The 17,942-nt window shown below is 39.5% G+C and overlaps 1 protein-coding gene across 5 annotated transcripts in view; it reads right to left on the bottom strand.

The window, feature by feature from the left end:
• The window catches only part of LOC145994809 (tachykinin-like peptides receptor 99D), a 616,641-nt gene that overhangs the window by 262,732 nt on the left and 335,967 nt on the right, over positions 1-17,942 (bottom strand). For all 5 annotated transcript variants that reach the window (XR_014442396.1, XM_083131117.1, XM_083131116.1 and 2 more), the window contains one exon: positions 13,393-13,855. Coding sequence is in view for 4 of the 5 variants with exons in the window: in XM_083131117.1 (XP_082987243.1) it covers positions 13,393-13,790 (398 nt within the window). In the remaining variant the exon portion in view is untranslated. The remainder of the gene's footprint in view (positions 1-13,392; positions 13,856-17,942) is intronic.

Raw genomic sequence — 17,942 nt, 5'->3', positions numbered from 1 at the left:
TTAATGGATTGGGCGATTTCATACATGCAATTTTGATCCGTGTTAAGGACATTCTGGTACAAGTCAGAAAGTTTACATTTTATGAACTTGAAAGTAGGCATCTTGAGAGGTCTAAAATTGGTTTCCTGTTTCCGTCTGGTGGAAAGCTACATGCGAGTCCACCTGTAGAATTCATGTCTGTAAATATTAATGGTAATCATACAAAACAACATAACACGCTCTCTTCAAAAATAAAATATTTTAAGATTAATAATTTTTCAAAGTGGCAATTAGTTTAAGTACTTTCGAAGATATGCTTCCAGAATATTTACAGGACGGACGAATGAACGATGTATGAAATAGTTTAAAGTGATCTTGTAAATTTTGAAGTACTTTATTCTCAACAAATTTCTTTCGAAAAAGGAAGATATAAATGAGTTTGAAGCTATATTCATAGTTCATTACATTGTACCTTTATAGCTTGTAAGGTTCGACCGCACAAACACCATCAAAATATGCATATAACAGCAGATAGAACGTCACAAACCATTCTGTTATGCTGGTTGCATAACCTATTGCCCCTGAAAATTCCAATTGAAAAGCGAAGAATGAAGGAGTGCTGTTTTGCTGAATTCTAGGGACAGTCATTTGTTAACTCGTCTCGCAGTCACCGCAGTGGAAATAACGCCCCTTCTCTTGTGCCCAAGTGTGGCCCTGAGTAACACGCTTCTTACTTTTATCTGTTTTGTGCGTTGTCGAAAACGTACGTCCCTGTTTTCGCAGTGTAAGGTTTCTCCTCTATGAAGATAAAAACACTTGGCACTGAAAAAAGATGTCGACGTATTGAAGAACGCTGATTTTTGGCAACTCAGGGGAGGATTAAATGACAATTAGCTTCTTGTATCATCGTTCTCTTTGCTAGCTTACGGTTGAAAATTCGAGTATATCCTGTCCAAGTATCTCTGGAGATGGGTCGCGCATAGCCTCAGAGAAAGGTGAAAATCTAGTGGCCAGACCGAAGCAGTGCACGCTGCTGGAAGTATGGTAATTGCAGTCTCTTTCCCCCTTCATGAAATCCCATTCGCTATCACGTGCTCATTGGTGGAACCGTCTCGCGTCATTACTTGCGCAGAGACTTATTTTCGTTCGCCTGCTTCAGAGATTCCCGGGATATAGTATAGTAGAGTAGTATGCCAATGTATGTAAGAACATGCACGCATGTAATAGTTCCTGTAATAGTTTTACACGAACTGTCAATCATATTTGCAATATAGATTAAGGCGAAATGTACGTATTTATCAATACAAACGGAACATAAATACCTAAATAAGCCACGAGTTCCGCAAGAGATATATTATGCACACTGAATGTAACCGAACATCATTCAGACAGGGAATGTTAGGATGAGCTTATGGAAATGTTATTATGAAGTGTTGGTCGGATTCACGCGCCGCCAAAACTAGTGGATTCTGCTCTAATGTATGCAAATCTGTCCACAAAGGCTGAGAAATAAATCATGCGTATATGAGTGACCGCAACGTGTAATCGAAATTATGCGTGATTAGTCAAAGAGGTCAATTAACATCGCGTTGCGTCGCGTCGCTCTCGCAGATTGAAAACAGACGTTTCAGCTGGAATAGTAAAGCACGTTTCAATGAAGTTTCAAGTAGTGGTAGTGTGGATTCAGGGTTCTCAACTCATTTTTGGCAAAAACAAATTGCCTTACCTTTTCAGATTTATAATGCAATTTTAAAGTTAATATTTTTTTGTAGAATATCTCTCATCAAGAAACTGAAATTTATTTTCGTTCCCAAGTCATGATAACTACAAAACCACACTTCATGTTCCCTGAATTTCTAGGTTTTTCGATGTTCTTTCAGAATGTCTTGACTTTTTTATTCATTAGTTGTTCACTTCCTTGACTTTTCGATTGATTGATTGATTTGTTTTATTTCACTTCGCTTCTTGTGCACTTTTGTCTAATTTACGGTGATGGGGATGAGTGATGATATGATGAAATTGATGAATGGACACTCACAAATATCCATGCCCAGGCTGGGATTCGAACCAAGGACACCTGGCGTCGTAGCGCTGACGTTTTCAGATTCCAAATTTTCTGGATCATTAATGTTGTCAATGTAAAATGATTACTACAGAATGCATTTCAGCGACTGTACATTTAAGAAATCAATACGTTTTAAATCATTCAATACCAGAATCCCATTTTCTTCCCTCCACTATCCATAATCTAGGTTAAAAAAATACAGATTGGTCACTAAAATAAATCTTGATTTTTATTGAACACAGTTTCCGAGACGTTTTAAGAAGCACTTTTACGAGGTTTTACCCTGTTATACTTCACGATACATTTACATTTCTTACAGACTTAATGTTTCTTTCATCGAGTTTTTTAGTCACACCCATTCCACGCAGTATAGAGCATGTCACCAAGCAAGAGAGTTTATTGGCTAACATTTCTCTACTTTTCTGTAGCCGCATAACGTGCCACGAAAAGTCTTGTTTTTCAAAAGGAAACGTTTTCGCTTCGAGAAGCAAAAGAATTCTCGAAAAACATTTTACATTTTCCGAACAACTGAGCAACAAAGGGCTCTTAGGATTGACTGCGGGGAGTGAGGAGGGGAGGCTGGGATTCTTGCGAAACAAAAGAATATCGATGGGATGTACGGTGTGGTTTCCACTCACATTCTCTCCCCAATCAATATCATATCATGCACGAATTTCTTCGAGATTTCCAAGACAGGCGTTCTACTAAAGCGCTGAGGTTAGCTTTCTTTCCGCTTGAATTCAAATGTTCTCATCTTTCCGGAGTTGTTGGGCTAGGTTCAGTACAAGCCTCCTAACGTTTCTGTGATATCCAAATTCCAGTTTTGAAACACGTATTCACAATGTATTGCAAGGTAAAATATAATATAGCACAAAATAGTTCGTAATTTAAAAAAGAAGTACCTAAAGAAGTTTAAACATGTATTTGTTCATCACTGATAATTAGATTCAGATGAGATACGCTGTTTCATCTTTGCCAACCTTTTTGAAGACTAACATGATGATTCTTCAAATACAGTATTATTGTTTGAATTAGGTTATTTTACGTCGATTTTCTTCCACGTTTGACTAATCGTGACCATGAAGATGAGTGGTGATATGAAGAAAGTGATGAAGGGAAACTCACAAAGTAAATTCTTGTCCAGGTCGAGATTTGAAGCCGGGACCACTGGCGTTGTAGTGCGCTGTGCCAACCACTCCGCCACGGAGGTCGGTTTGTCAAATACTATGTAATGACTAATGAGATAGTGGTTTGGAATGTTGCTGACCTACCTGTATGAAGCAACCTGAAAACTATGCAATGTAAGTAAACAAGTTTGTGATGCCTTACAGGACAGTACAACATAGTCTTGCTGAGGCGCCACATAGTAAGAGGGCGGTAAACACACTAGTTCACCTTTAATCGGCGGCGGGACAAATATCTCCAAGTGAAAAACAGGCACACAACTATTGGAATTATAAAGAACTTGTAAAACACCGTACTGAATAATAAACATTACCTTAAGGTCTACAAAAGCCTTCCCAATGAAAACAACTGCATGTGAAAGTTCATAGAACCAATGGTAAACTATCCTGTGACGTCATGGAACGCTTCAGCTGCAAGTCGCGCGAAACGTCGGGCTCGAATTATGAGATTAAGTATCTCAAGCTCAAATGACTGAAGAATTCAATATAAAATATACTCCGACTTTACTCCGACTTTGAATTGTTGTTTTAAGTTCACTTTATGAACAGAAAGGCAAATCGGGACTGGACCTGTAGTTTAAAGTACGACCCGACGACGTTACCACTATCCCATCGGGGAGACCCAAATATGCTCTGACGTCAGAGGCGTGTTACACCGCCAAGGTAAAAAAATCCGAACATTATGTGTTTAAAATATGTCAAAGTTCACGTTCACACTTTATGCTTAGATATTTTTAATGACACTGTTGTTTTTAATAATAACCATAAGTTTTGAGAATTAACATAAAATTATATTTTAATATTATTATCAGATCTGTTGATGTTCATTATTTTATGTTGCTTGTCTATCAGACTATGGGGCATGAGAGCCTGTAGGGTATTTTTGAGAGAGAGACAGAGATGTAAGTTTTTTCTTTCCAAACTTTGCTACTCCTCTTCAAACACTGGTATAACTTTAAATTCTGGCGTTTCTTAGAGGAACTTATACTAGTTAAATTTGTGATTTTCAGTTCATTATAATAAACAGTTTCACATATTGCGATTAAAATGAAATTTCATGTACGGAAAATGTAATTCTGGACTGAAATCCACTTTCCGGCATGGAGTGGCCCTTCTCCGTTTCATTTTACGGACGTGTAGGTTAACTCTAGGGAAAGATTAATGCAGTGATGAAATAGATGAATGAACAAATATAATGATACCAGGATTCGAACCTTGGTCGCATGATCTCGTAGCGCTATACGTTAATATCTGTGACAAAGAGGCAGGATATAGTACCTCAACTATTACTACTGTTATAATAATTGTTCAATATAATTATATTATCTTTATATGCGAGGTAAGCATATTACGAAGACCGCTTGGGCAAAGCAATAGAAGTGCTACGGGAGTAAGTAGGGGCGGGCAGTAAGCGCGTATCTCGTGATGCGAAAGGGTCTCAAGTACAGTCACGGACAATTGTGGATTGTAACGATCCTATTAAAGTCAATGGCGCTCATCTCTGTACAGTCACCGGCAATAAAAATGGAACACTTATATCCTGAAATTCTCCCTTCCATGCAATGCGTCTTGTGTGTTGCCTAAATCTACGGCGATGAGTGGATTTTAATGGCAAGTTCTGCCACTGACATTGAGTTAGGCAACAAACATAATGCATTGTAAGGAAGCGAGTATTTTATGTGTACTTATTTTCACGCATGTTCGCCATTTTGCAACACGCTTCACAAAAAGTTTCATATGCATGAGGAACAGTTCACCTACATATAAATCGTTGTCTGCATGTATTCAGCGCCATGCAAGCCAAAGCCAAAATTAGCACTGAGAGCGAGGATTGAAGGCTAAACCGAGAACACCATTTCCACAAGTTCCCTTTTCCATCAACGTGTCAATTCCACAGATTACTTATGTATAATTCAGTGGCGTGTCCGGAGGGGAGGGGGCTTAACCACAGGCTGAATTTAAAGTGTGGTTCGAGCCACTGAAATATACGTTTTCAATGGCTACTCAGCCACACAAAAAAAACGGAAGGTTTCCAAAAACACAGAATTGAAAACACCAATCCTTTCACCCCAAAACAAGAGGAACAAGCGCACGGAAACAGGAAATTCCGTTAACTGTGCAAGTTCCAACAATGCTTTGCAACTGGATGTAAATCGATCGTGCATTTTAATTTGACATTCTAACGACGAATTCCTTCTTCACAGTTACGAAAGTTTAAATTGGCCAATCACGGGTAAGCCAACTGATTTGAATATTAATCGTGGTTCTGGGAAATATCTAATTTCCCCTAAAAGCAGTTGCATTGATTCCTTTTTCCTGTTTTGTCAAAACTCCTCGTCGTCCGTATTATTTGAGGAAACTATCCGTTTTCGAAGAGGAGGGAAAGAGCAGAGATCTATCTTGTTTCCGTCTTGGCTTATTTCATTACTTGGTAGCAAAAAACGGCTTTCAATCAGGAAAAGACCTTCTCTTTCCCTCTCTCTCGCTCTCTTTCTTCAATTGGATGTAGGATTGGATCTTAAGGGGAGAAATTCCTCGAGAAGAATATGTAGGTAGAGGAATATCGATTTGCAAGACTTACCTACCGGATCCACTTCATTGTTGCACAAGCATGGAGGAAATTATCAACAGTGCAATTTATACCTCTCTTCTCAAAGATTCTCTCCTTTGCGGGATTTTTTTCCCCTGGAAATGACAATCTCAACATGTTTCCCAAGTAGAGTGACGTGCTGATAATGTTAAGAATTGTGCACAAAGAAAAGGATTGGACCCACTCTCTATAATATTCTAAAAGAGTCAAAGCTGAAGGGTAATGCAAACAAACCAAAAGTCGTGTGACTAGTTCAAAGCAAACACGAAAAGGAAATGAAACTATTATCGGGGTAGGGAGAATTATTCTGCATTGAAACCCTGGATCATCCTCTCCCTCTGTCTCCCTGCATGTTTTGACAGTATTTTTCTGTGTTACATTTAATTGCATTTTCCGCGAATGATATATTTAAACTTTAGTCCTGTTTAATTTATTCTCTCGTATTGCATATTGAATAGCAAATTGAAAAACGATCGATCGTGCGCGTGTGGTAATCCAGAGAACGTTTTCAAATATGTTTCATTTCTGTATGCTTTGATGGTATTAACAAATGTTTGGAATAGCTGAACCACAGTTTGTATGCTGTTATGTATCGTTCTCATTAAATAAAACAATATGGATTTCTCAAACGAATGAATGTACACTGCACATGCATTTCGAATCACATTATCACTAATATTGAAGAGAGACATGTGGAATTTAACCGCAAAGGGTTCACCTGATCCTCAATCTGTTGGTTCTCTTCTGTTTATTTTCCAAGGACCAAACAACATATGCCGGAAACCAAATCATTCCATTAAATATTCATTACTTTTAATTTACTTGTTTAAATTTTTTTTGCTATCAGTACCAAACATTCTTCTCCCCATCTGGGTACAATTTGTGTACGGTAGACGGGGTTTCCTATTTCCTCCAGGCGCTAATGAACAGCACATATAAAATTAACAAAGGATAAAATATTGTTTTTTCGCATTGTTACATAAAAGTATTCAATTTTTTAAAATTTTAATAAAAATATTAACATATTATATCACTTGTAGATGTATCAAACTACCAAAAATGTTATTGCTCAGAATTACGATTGACACCTACAATTTCGGAGCTGGGCTTGCTTGTGCCTTTAATGCTATCGACAGTCATTGTAAAACTTAATTAATTAGTGCAAATTGATCAAATTGACTAAAATTTGATGTAGCAGTGCCAGTAATGTAAGTTAACGAGTTATCGAAAAGGAACATATTGAAAAGACAAAAGACAACTTAGTTTCACGGAAGGTAGTATATACACTCTTTTTGAAGACAAAACCTGCCAAGTGGCTGTTAAGTGGGTGATGCGTGATGAGCTTAAAGAACCCTCACCAATAATATGTGCACAATGTCCATAAAATATTTTACTAGTTTTAAAAATCATGTCCAGTGTAATATATTTACTTTGTTTTTAGCGGAATTTCAAGTTGCTATTTAGGTCTGTCCTCATATTGCGCCTTTGGTTTGAATGTTTCGTGCACTCCTATGAACGAAGTTTCATCAAATGATTACATCACATGAATAGGCGCGGAGACTATTTTTAAGGTTGTTACCAGTTTACAGTTCACATAAACTAGAAGACCACGCGTCACATTTATTTACAAAGTTTATACTAGAATGTTGTTTGCTGTCTGTGCTTCATCTTCAACTGATGACTTCTGTAGTGCTTCATCTTCAACTGATGACTTCTGTAACCATACACCAATTGGTGGTGGCATTAAGAAGTAACTTTCACTGGATTTCAAACATAATACTAGATTTCAAGTGTTGCATCACTTTCGAGAGAATACATACAAGATGCATCCATCTAGGATATTCAAAGGGAACTGTTTGATAACGTCACTTGGTGACACCTTACGATATGGGGAAAAGTAGTACTATAACACACTAATGTAATTCATTTTCTCATACACCTTAACTAACTTTGATTTATCCTTGGGAAACGTTAATCTGAAATGATCACTAGACATTTTTGTTTCAACTTTGAAAGGTTTGCCAAATTACGTAACAGGAATATTCCAGAACAAACAAAAAATCTCGACGGACTCACCTATATGTAATCCACATTGGTCGCACTTGGAAGTATTATTTGCTGTTCGCCCACGGAAGACGAGCAACAAGTTGACGAATACAAATGCGAAAGGGGAAGTAGAAAGAAACTTGAGGAAACTACGATGTGGGATTCAGATGAGTGTCTTGTCTGTATGTTCTCCATTTTTATTATCGCTCGTTACTGAAATGTTACTACTTTTCAAATTTTCAATGTTCTGCCAGCATTAGACGAAACCTACTTCCCCCACTTGCAGCCATCACCCCTAATTTGCAATTGTACTCGTCCAGTTAGCTCATGAGTATTTTGATCAGTGGTCGCGTTAGCGCATGCTCACTTTCGTCTTTGGTACGACTATTGCAGACTAATGTATTTTTGCTCTTCATGACCAAGACTACTGCTTTGCCCATAATCCTTGCATGGAACACTGATAATTCCCCAATTTCTCCTATTCAAGGCCGCATCTGTAGAGGCAGCTTCCCTTGCTCTCTTGGCAGCGGAGTTAATTACTTAGGTGTGATCGCATCTGCCGAATGGAGGAAGGAGAGAACAAAAAATAGCTGGAAGCAAATTGTAGATGGAGTTTTTTTTTCTCCCGCTTGAGGCCGTTCGATAAGACAAAAGTTTCGAACTGAGATCCCACCCTGACTCGGGTCATTTGTGTTTAACAACATTGGCGCCATTAAAGAGATGGTTTCCCGGATAGACGTAAAAGCAATTTGTCTGTCTGCTTCCCAAAGACGAGCTAAGATGCTGCGTTACATCCTTCCACGGTGTTTTAATGTCTTGGAGGTTATTCGTCGAGGGTGACACAGTCTATTGTTGGCATCCTTGTGCACTTAGGAACATCGACGGCTGCGAAATTATGACGTCAGCAGACGCTAATGACACAATTGACGGTTAGGTTACGATGGTTAAGAACTAATATAATAACACGCATCCGCTACCATACTCCGTCCCGGCTATTCCTGGAGCAAAGCCGCGCATAACGACAGAGATGGGGTAAAATCGAGTAGGCAGAGCAAAGTACACGCAGCTGCGAAGGCTCATAATTGCAGTCGCTTTCTTCTCCAGACAATCCCATTTCCTTTCACGTGCTCATTGGTGGAGTTCTTGCGTCACTACTTGCGCAAAGATTTGTTTTCGTTCGCCTGCTCCAGAGATACCCGAAGCAGAGTATAATACGAATTTGATTATTGCGTTATCATCAAAATTTATATATAATGGATTTACACCTTTACATTTGGCTGCTTATGCCAAGTATACTCTTTCAATATATAAACATACCGGGTGGTCTTAAATACACTTCCCCTACTCAGCGCCCTCTGGAGCCCGTTCAAAGCCTCGGATTACGGCGAAATGTGGTGTAGACGCTATATAGACCATAGGGTAGCAAATACTGACGAAAAAAATTGTTCACATTTTTACCACCAGGTGGTTTGATTGATTGATTTGTTGTTTTAAGTCCACTTTATGCACAGGAAGGCTAATCGGGACCTACAGTTTAAAGTGAGATCCGAACCACTGTGCCATGTGCCTCCAACTAGTATCGAACCCGAAACCCCTTGATTACAAGCCACCAGGTTGAAATTTGACGCTGAAAGGTAGTGCACAGTGAAGAACATCTTGCTACTGAATCATTGATCACGCTGTCTTGCGTTTCCAAATGGTCATTCGCGGTGCGCATATTGAACACTGCTGTACAGACATACTGAAAATAATTTTTTGCATGTCTAACTTCTGGCAGTTGTTACTTCGGCGCCACATTTTAACCTGGTAGTGAAAATTTGAACGATTTCTTTTTCAACGGCATACTCTTCCTCATGGTCTCCATGGCCTCTATACCAAGTTTCACCGCAATCCAACGGGCTCGAGAGGGCTCTGAGTAAGAAATTTAATTATGAACACCCGGTACATCTTATTTAGAAATTCCCTATCCGTACGTAAAGGTGGACTTAAATCAAACTTGCACAAACTTGAAAAGGCTGGTATCGTGCATAAAGTAGTTGCAGGGTTCAAGTTTTAGATTTCTTTACCGACAGCAATTCTCCACACCTGTTCTTCCTTAATGTGCATTTTTTAAAGACAGAAATTTTTTTATTACTCCAAATTTTGACAGTTTGTCACTGTATATTGAAAGGGGTAGACAAAAAATATCCATGATTTTTAGGTACAAAACATTTCTTGTCCAACAATGGCTTCTTACAACTTCATCATAAATCAGCGGCTAAATGCTATCAACTTCAATGCCTGATAAAATACCTCCATTACCAAGTCAACGACACCTTTCACATACTCCAAGAGTTCACGAGAATAAAAGCGAGAACCTCTAAACTCACGTGCAGGGGACCTGCATCGCCACTACTCCAAGAACAACAAATCGGGCAGCTTTTAGAGAAACAATTTGCTTCTGTTGTGACTAATTAATGCTTCGGCATTCCCGGACATAAACGTGCAATAAATTTCGCTAATTGCAATCTTTAGCCGTGCTCGATTAATTTTCGACGTGACTAAAACGCCCTCCGGTGTCAGATCCCGATAGTAGCCCCGAATGGCTTCTTCCGCGCTGACTGGAAACTCCTGCAAACAATGCCTAGCTGCAGAGGGAAACGCTTTGATGTGAATTGCTGGTCCCGGATGGGCCAGTGAAACGTAGATTTGCTTCCATCGGTTGACGCTGAAGACTCTTACGTAACGTTGTGGAACGCTCTCACTTGTTTATGTCCCAAAGTGCTTGTCTGGGTGAGCAATAGTTGATGGAGAGAAATGACGCCCATGTGATTACGTGGTGAGCGGAAGTGCGAGATGGTAAAGAAACAACAAAGTAGTGCAAGGAAGAATATTAGAGATGTTGAAAGCGAGTGAGTCGGAGGTGGAGGGTGAAAATTGGGTATGGGAAAGAATTAGCCGGGGAGGAAATTCTGTTTTTCTTCTTCCAAATGACACTACAAATTCTAAAGAAGCCGAGTAATATTTTCAAGAACTTAGAACAAGTAAGTTATCGGAAACTATGAACCTTGTTAGAATTATTTTGTAGGGGAGGTCATGCTGTTTATATAAAATGCAATATTATTATTATTATTATTGGAAATTAATAACTATAATAATTATTATAAATTAATACAATATGAATAAAATAAATGCGATTACCACGCGGGAGATCCGTGTTCGATTCGTAGGGTGGGTGATCAAATGTCGGAATTTTTCCGGCCTTGTCCCCTCATAAAGCGGCTGTGGGGCTCACCCAATCGCAAATCAATGGGTACCTGGGAACAACCCTGGTGATTGGTGCTGGTCACATCAGCTCGAAAATGGCAGAGATCGAGAATGTGTGGGCCTTTCCCCCACATCCCCTAAATGTGCACGGGGAACTGTACCTTTTACCTTACAACCTTAGGGAGTTTCTAGTACTCGATACAACAGAGTAGTGAATATGCAGTGGGTTTAACAAATTTTCTTCATTTTTTTGCACTTTGCGCCGTTAATGTACTGAAATGCATGGTAATCCAAATTTGTTATTAACTTTTACACATTTCGTTCAGTCACAAGCTTTGGAAGTTTAATATTCTCTGAATGCTAGTGACAATGCTTCTATGTTTATTAGTAATGTAAAATTAATAATACAATTTTCAAGGGAGGGAACGACCGATCGGTTCAACCCTCTTCCGACGCCAATGTTCGAAACCATATTGGCCAAATTTAAAATGCAGCTACCTGAATATTCATTTGCAGTAAAGGACTTTGATGCGAAGCGAATGTAGGAGCTTTCCAAGGTGGTAGAGAATGACGCAGTCGTCTTGAAATCAACTGGTTCCCCGCGGAGGCATATGACGTACTGGTTCGAATCCCGCTTTAAATTAAGGTGTACTCCATATTAGCTTATCTGAGGAAAAAGTGACCTAATAATATTTACTTCATAAGTTTGCGATGCGTATGCCCTTAAGGGTACAAAAATGAAATTCCAATTTCAAGTAAATGTGGTACCTCCGTCTCAGGATTTGATTTGATTTGCTTTATATTACTTTGCTTTTTGTGCCAGTTTTGGCTAATTTGCGAAGTTGGGGATGAGTGATGATATGATGAAACTGATGAAAGGACACTCGCAAATATCCATGCGCAGGCCAGGATTCGAACCCGGGACCCCTGTGTGTCGAAGGTTTGATCACCACCACTGGGAAAAAATATACCGCAATTGTTCACCTGAAGACTAGGGAAGAGGTGCTCTTCCACGAAACGTAGTGTTAAAAGAAGCAAAGTAAAAATAACTAGATAATGAATATTCTCTAATGTTCTCTCAAAACGTAACGTAAAAAAAAATAGTAAAGTGCTCCCCCGTGCTTTGCATCACTTCATATGGAAGGGGGGTGAGGTTAGGGCCCCACACTTTCTTGATCTCGGTCGAGCTGGGGGTGATGTGATCAGCACCACGCTGCTGGCTGCCTTTACCCCCCCCCCCAGAGTTTCCTCCAGGTACCCACTTTATACGACGCTGGGTGGGCGCAGGATCTGCTTGAACAGGTTGAAATATTTCCCGGTTCTCCCCCGCCGGAGATCGAACCCGGGTCTCTCGCATGGTAGTCAGACGCCCAAACGACTGAGCTTTCCAAATAGAAAAAGTAGAAGCAGTAGGCAATGAATGATGAATGATGCTCAATCCTCTCTCGAAACGAAGTGTTACAATAATCAGAAGTATAAAGCACTGGTGAATAATATTCAATTAGCATTGCATGCTGCTATTTGTTCTATTTGCTCAACTTTATTGCTTGTATAGATTCAGCACTATCTACCTACCTTCTATCTGAACATTAAGTTCCCGCTAACTCTGCAAATTTAAACACAGTACCAAACGAACTCTTACACATTAATTTCTTTATCAAACGGGTGGTGACAAGGTAGAACCGCACACTCAGCAGTAACGGACTCTTTTTAAAGAGTGGCTCGTGAACCCTCGTTGATTCACCGACTTGAATGTTTTCTGCAGACACACACACTCCTGTAAAGGTGTGTGAATTCATGATGCGAAGAACTCGGGATTAGGCCAAATGTCGTATAATACGTTATCCTTGAAAGTCGTCCAACCCGTAAAGTACTAATGCTAAATGGGATGCATAACTTTCAGGATACGCTAGAAGTCAAAAGCCTCGACCTACCATAGATTGCGGCACAGAGTGGCAACTGAAGCACAGCTATTGCCAAAAAGAACTCTTCCTTCTTTTGGTATATTCTGCCCTCGATTTCTTTCCCCATTATTTTCTTCTTTCCTGCGTTTCTTTTTCCCCTCTTAACAGATCTTCTCGCTTGTTGTGTGACCTGCTCTGAAAGTGTATCTATGTATGGATGCCTGTGCGTGGAGGATGAATTTCACAAATATCGATGTTAATCAAATGTTCCGGAACAAAAGTAGTGTATACAGTATCTTCAAAGCTAATTTTCTCGAAAAGCAATGGACCAATTTTAACATTAACGTAAAGAAAGAGAAAAAGCATTATGGTACTTACCTATCGATCGAAATGGCCATCAGCGTGAAGACGCTCGCAAACACGGACAGCACAGATACGAACTGAACTATTTTGCAGTACAACGTTCCAAACGGCCAGTCCCCCGTAAGCATGAACGTGTAGTTGAAGGTCACATTGAGGGTGGAGACCATGGTATCCGCCACGGACAAGTTCACGAGGAAGTAGTTGGTGACGGTCCTCATGCGCTTGTGAGCGAGGACTATCCAGATGACGATGAGGTTGCCGCCCGTGGCCACCACCACCATCCCTGCGTACAGGAGCGTCCAGATGAGTTGCCGCCACCACGGAAGCTCGAACTCGAAGTCCTCGTAAGTGTCACTGTAGGAGTCATTGTCCGCGACGTCGTCCGGCCAAAGGGTGTCATTGTCCGGAACCATCTTCAGCGTCCGCCGAGAGAGGTCCCTGCTAACACTTGTAAGTAGCGCCGGAGTCCAGTGGCGATCTGCAAAAAGAGAAAACAATTTCAATTAGCATTATGAATACTTGGAAGATCTTAAATTAAATGTGTATATTAACGTTAAAGGTCTCTCCATAGTTCATACGGAGTCGTTATTTTCGGTTCCATTCTGAATCCTGACAGGAATTTGCTGACGGTTTGGGTGACTAAAATATTTAATAGTCTTGCAAGTTTACCTATTTTCATGTAAATTATTTAATTGGGAAAAACTCACGTTATTGTGTGGAACATCACCGGTTAATATGCAAATATCTTGTATTTTTAGTGCAGATGTGTGTGTGTGTATGTGCGTATAATACTTTTTGAGTGTATTTTTGGTGTCGTCCTAATTGCGAACACTTCCTGCCTGAACAGGAATACACTCGAAGGGGTTCATCCTAATCGCGAACACATTTTTCTGCCTTGTGACCTACAACTTTCTCTCAATTTCCTGAGCCCTTTTAACTATATTGTTTCCTCCTTCCCTTATTTTATTATTTTAGTACCGGAATCTAATTATAGGGTGAAGAAAAGGGGCTAGCAAAAGGTTGTGTAACAAGGCTCAGACCTTTATAATTTCGGAGTGACGCCTCCGTCCTCCAGGTACATACATGCGCTCTGTCTTCCTCGATGTTGACTCACTAAAACCAAATCCAAAACTGATCTCGAAATTTCCTTCCGATCTTCTCAGATCGGTTCGGTTGCTTCGCTATGCAAATTCCAATACCTGTCGATTCATATCCGTCTGTCAGGCTGGTACCTTTCCACGGAGGAGACAAGTAATGGAATTTGTAAGGTCTGCATTCCAAACCGACGAGAACATCCTGTCTCCGTAATGTTTCGTTTTCAAGTACACCTTCTAATTTTTACCTACAAGTCAACAATATTTTAAAAGAAACTCAGTGCCAGACTTGAAACTGGTCAGTGGACTGTGGGTCACTGGTGGTGTAAAAGTTGCATCTCAAATTAAAGCATGTCAGTTGTAACATAAAATCCGACACGATTAAAGCTTTCGTCAAAATACGTACATTGTATATATACGTGATTATACATATTGTACAAAAAGATATTATTCAATTAATAATACAATTAATGACTTTGTCAATTGATAATGTGTCAATAAGTCTAATTTCAAAACATATGATATTGTTCTTTAAAAAATAGGGATATCACCAGTCTCCTTGTATTTGTCTGTGCTTCTTGTTATCCTCTCGTCCAACAAAACATTCTGTACTTTCTTCCGCTTGACACCTTACAAGTTCAATTCCATTGTCATAATTATATCATTTGACTTTTCTGCCTCAGCCTCTAAGCATTTAATGAGCTCTGCCACTCTTGAATGTGGCTTACCAAGATCGCTGTTGGTTTTATGATTTAACCCCTCCACTGCATTACTTGTCCAGTGCCTCCTTTTGAAACAGTTCCACATATCTTTTGGCAGTAAGGGGTTTTCGAGCCAGCGGTCCACAAAATAGTCGAAGAACTTCACAAGGTTTTCATTACGAGGAGCTTTCTCGTAAATATGAAGACATCATTCTTCAAGATCTTCTAGGTTTAGAAAAGCTAAAGACGCTCACATACGGATGCACCTCTTTATTTCTTCATCTTCATTGTAAGATGTAGTCATGCGAAGTTCTTGAACTTTCCTCCAAAGACTTTGTGTAAAGTGGAAAAAACCTCTTTTAAAGCAGAAATAGCAGCAGCCTCGAAGTCAACATTCACCGTTTCAAGGTTCCACTCTGGCATTTCCCTCAAGATTGATCGAAACAATCGTAAATAATTGTCTTTCCTGTTGTCTGGTGGAAACGCAAAGACTAGAGGTACATTTGCTTTTAAATTCGTACTTCCCAAGTCTGCATGTATAGTATATATCCAAGAAAACTGGCTAGCACAGCTTTTGAACGTTTCATCCATAAAAAAGTGTGTTTGGGTCTTCAAAGTCTCTCTTTCTTCGGTGCTGGCAAAGACCAGAATTCTCGTGTCTTACCCTTACCTGTTTTTAAAAACAGGTTTTCAGTTCTATGTGTTCGCAATTAGAAAGTGGAAATATTTCTCAGTTTCATGTGTTCGCAATTAGGACGATTCAGGCACTGTCACTGTTCGCAATTAGGACGCAACCGTATTTTTAACAAAACATTCTTCGTTCCAGCAAACAAATCCTCCAGTTCAGAATTTATTCCAAGTAAGATAACCAAAATTAACAAAGTACCATTACATTTACTCATGGGCATTTGGTAACGCAAGTACCGAAAAAGTAAATCATTACTAAAGCAAGTGCCTAGAAAGAAACGCGTTACTAACGCAAGTACTGAAGAAGTAATGCGGTACTAACGCAAGTACAGAAACAGTAACACGATACTAACACAAGTACCGAAAGAGTTACTGAAAAAAGCACAGAAAAATAACGCGTTACTAACACAACTAAAGAAAAAGTAAAGGAAGTAACATGTTACTAACGCGAGTACTGAAAGAATATTTCTAACACAAGTACTGGAAAAGTAATACGTTAGTAATCCAAGTAATGAGAAAGTAACATTTGGTAACGCAAGTACCGAAAAAGTAAATCATTACTAAAGCAAGTGCCTAGAAAGAAACGCGTTACTAACGCAAGTACTGAAGAAGTAATGCGGTACTAACGCAAGTACAGAAACAGTAACACGATACTAACACAAGTACCGAAAGAGTTACTGACAAAAGCACAGAAAAATAACGCGTTACTAACACAACTAAAGAAAAAGTAAAGGAAGTAACATGTTACTAACGCGAGTACTGAAAGAATATTTCTAACACAAGTACTGGAAAAGTAATACGTTAGTAATCCAAGTAATGAGAAAGTAACAACTAACCTAAGTACGAAAAATGTAAGGAGTTACGAACACAAGTAAAGAAAATAAACGCGCTACTAATGGAAGTACCTAAAAGTAAAGACGTTACTAACGCAACTACCGAAAAGTGAAGCATTGCTAAAGCACGTACCGAGAAAGTAACGCGTTCTTAACGCGAGTACCGTAAAATAACGCGTTATCATTACTTTTCTTCCAAAAGTAACTTGTTACTGTTACTTTCTCAATGTACAATAAGGACTTAACTATTTTCACAAGTATGAAATATATTCTCTGCAGTTCATGTGTTTCAGTGTACCTTTACATGCACAAATTTAAAATAATACATCAAGGCATGCTTCGTTCTTCTACCAAGCAAATCCACCAGTTTTGAATTTATGAAAAATAACATAAATAAAGTAAACAAAAGAGGTACCGTTACAATTACTCATTACTCATGTAATTTCGATAACGCGTTATTATCGCAAGGACTGGAAAAGTAACACGTTACATTAGTCAACAACTCTGCTCTCCCCCATCCCTACCACATGCACCGAAAACACGCGAGCAAGTTTCGCAAACCTCTCCCACGCCACGTACGTGGATGAGGTGGAAAACAAGCGTCCGATCGTTCTGGACACGTGATTAGTCGCGGAACAACAAACCAGGTACAAATGGAACGAGAGGGGGGTGTGTTCGTGCAGCTTTGTCAAATTACCCCCGTGGGGGCTTTGTGACGCTTCATGATCGGCTTCAATTACCCGACAATTACCCATGATTGTTCAAACTCGTAGCTCCATGCCTAATAGACAGGGATAACGCACAGGTCCGATAATCCTTTCGTGTTCGGCTCTTTTGCGTTTCCGCATGCAATCGTCGAAATGTGGAAAGAAAGGACATCAGATGTGCATTTTCGAGGTTAACTAATGAACATTGGTGTTGCATCCGAATATTTCCAGCGGCCTCGGTCGCAGAATGGATAGCGTAAGGCGATACAAAACCGGAGGTCCAAGGTTCGAACTTTGATGAAGTCATGGATATAATATCATTTGTGTTTATCAATTACATAAGCAACCAGCGTCTCGATTAACCAAAGAGGTAGAAAATGGACGTAAATTAACAGAAACAGAGAGATAAATGAATATTTAAAACTCTCAGAGAGACAGATGGACATGTGTTCCATTATGGACGGGTTAATACAAATTTTCTAAGATTCCCCTCAACCAGGTAACCGTCCGTTTACGGTGAAAGCTTGTGCTTAATTTTACCTT

Source organism: Lepisma saccharinum, chromosome 11 (genome assembly GCF_977018435.1).
Source record: "Lepisma saccharinum chromosome 11, izLepSacc3.1, whole genome shotgun sequence".
In the NCBI taxonomy this organism is placed as follows: domain Eukaryota; kingdom Metazoa; phylum Arthropoda; class Insecta; order Zygentoma; family Lepismatidae; genus Lepisma; species Lepisma saccharinum.
Note: the sequence above shows the minus strand (reverse complement) of the source record. Positions and strands in the feature narration are given on the sequence as shown.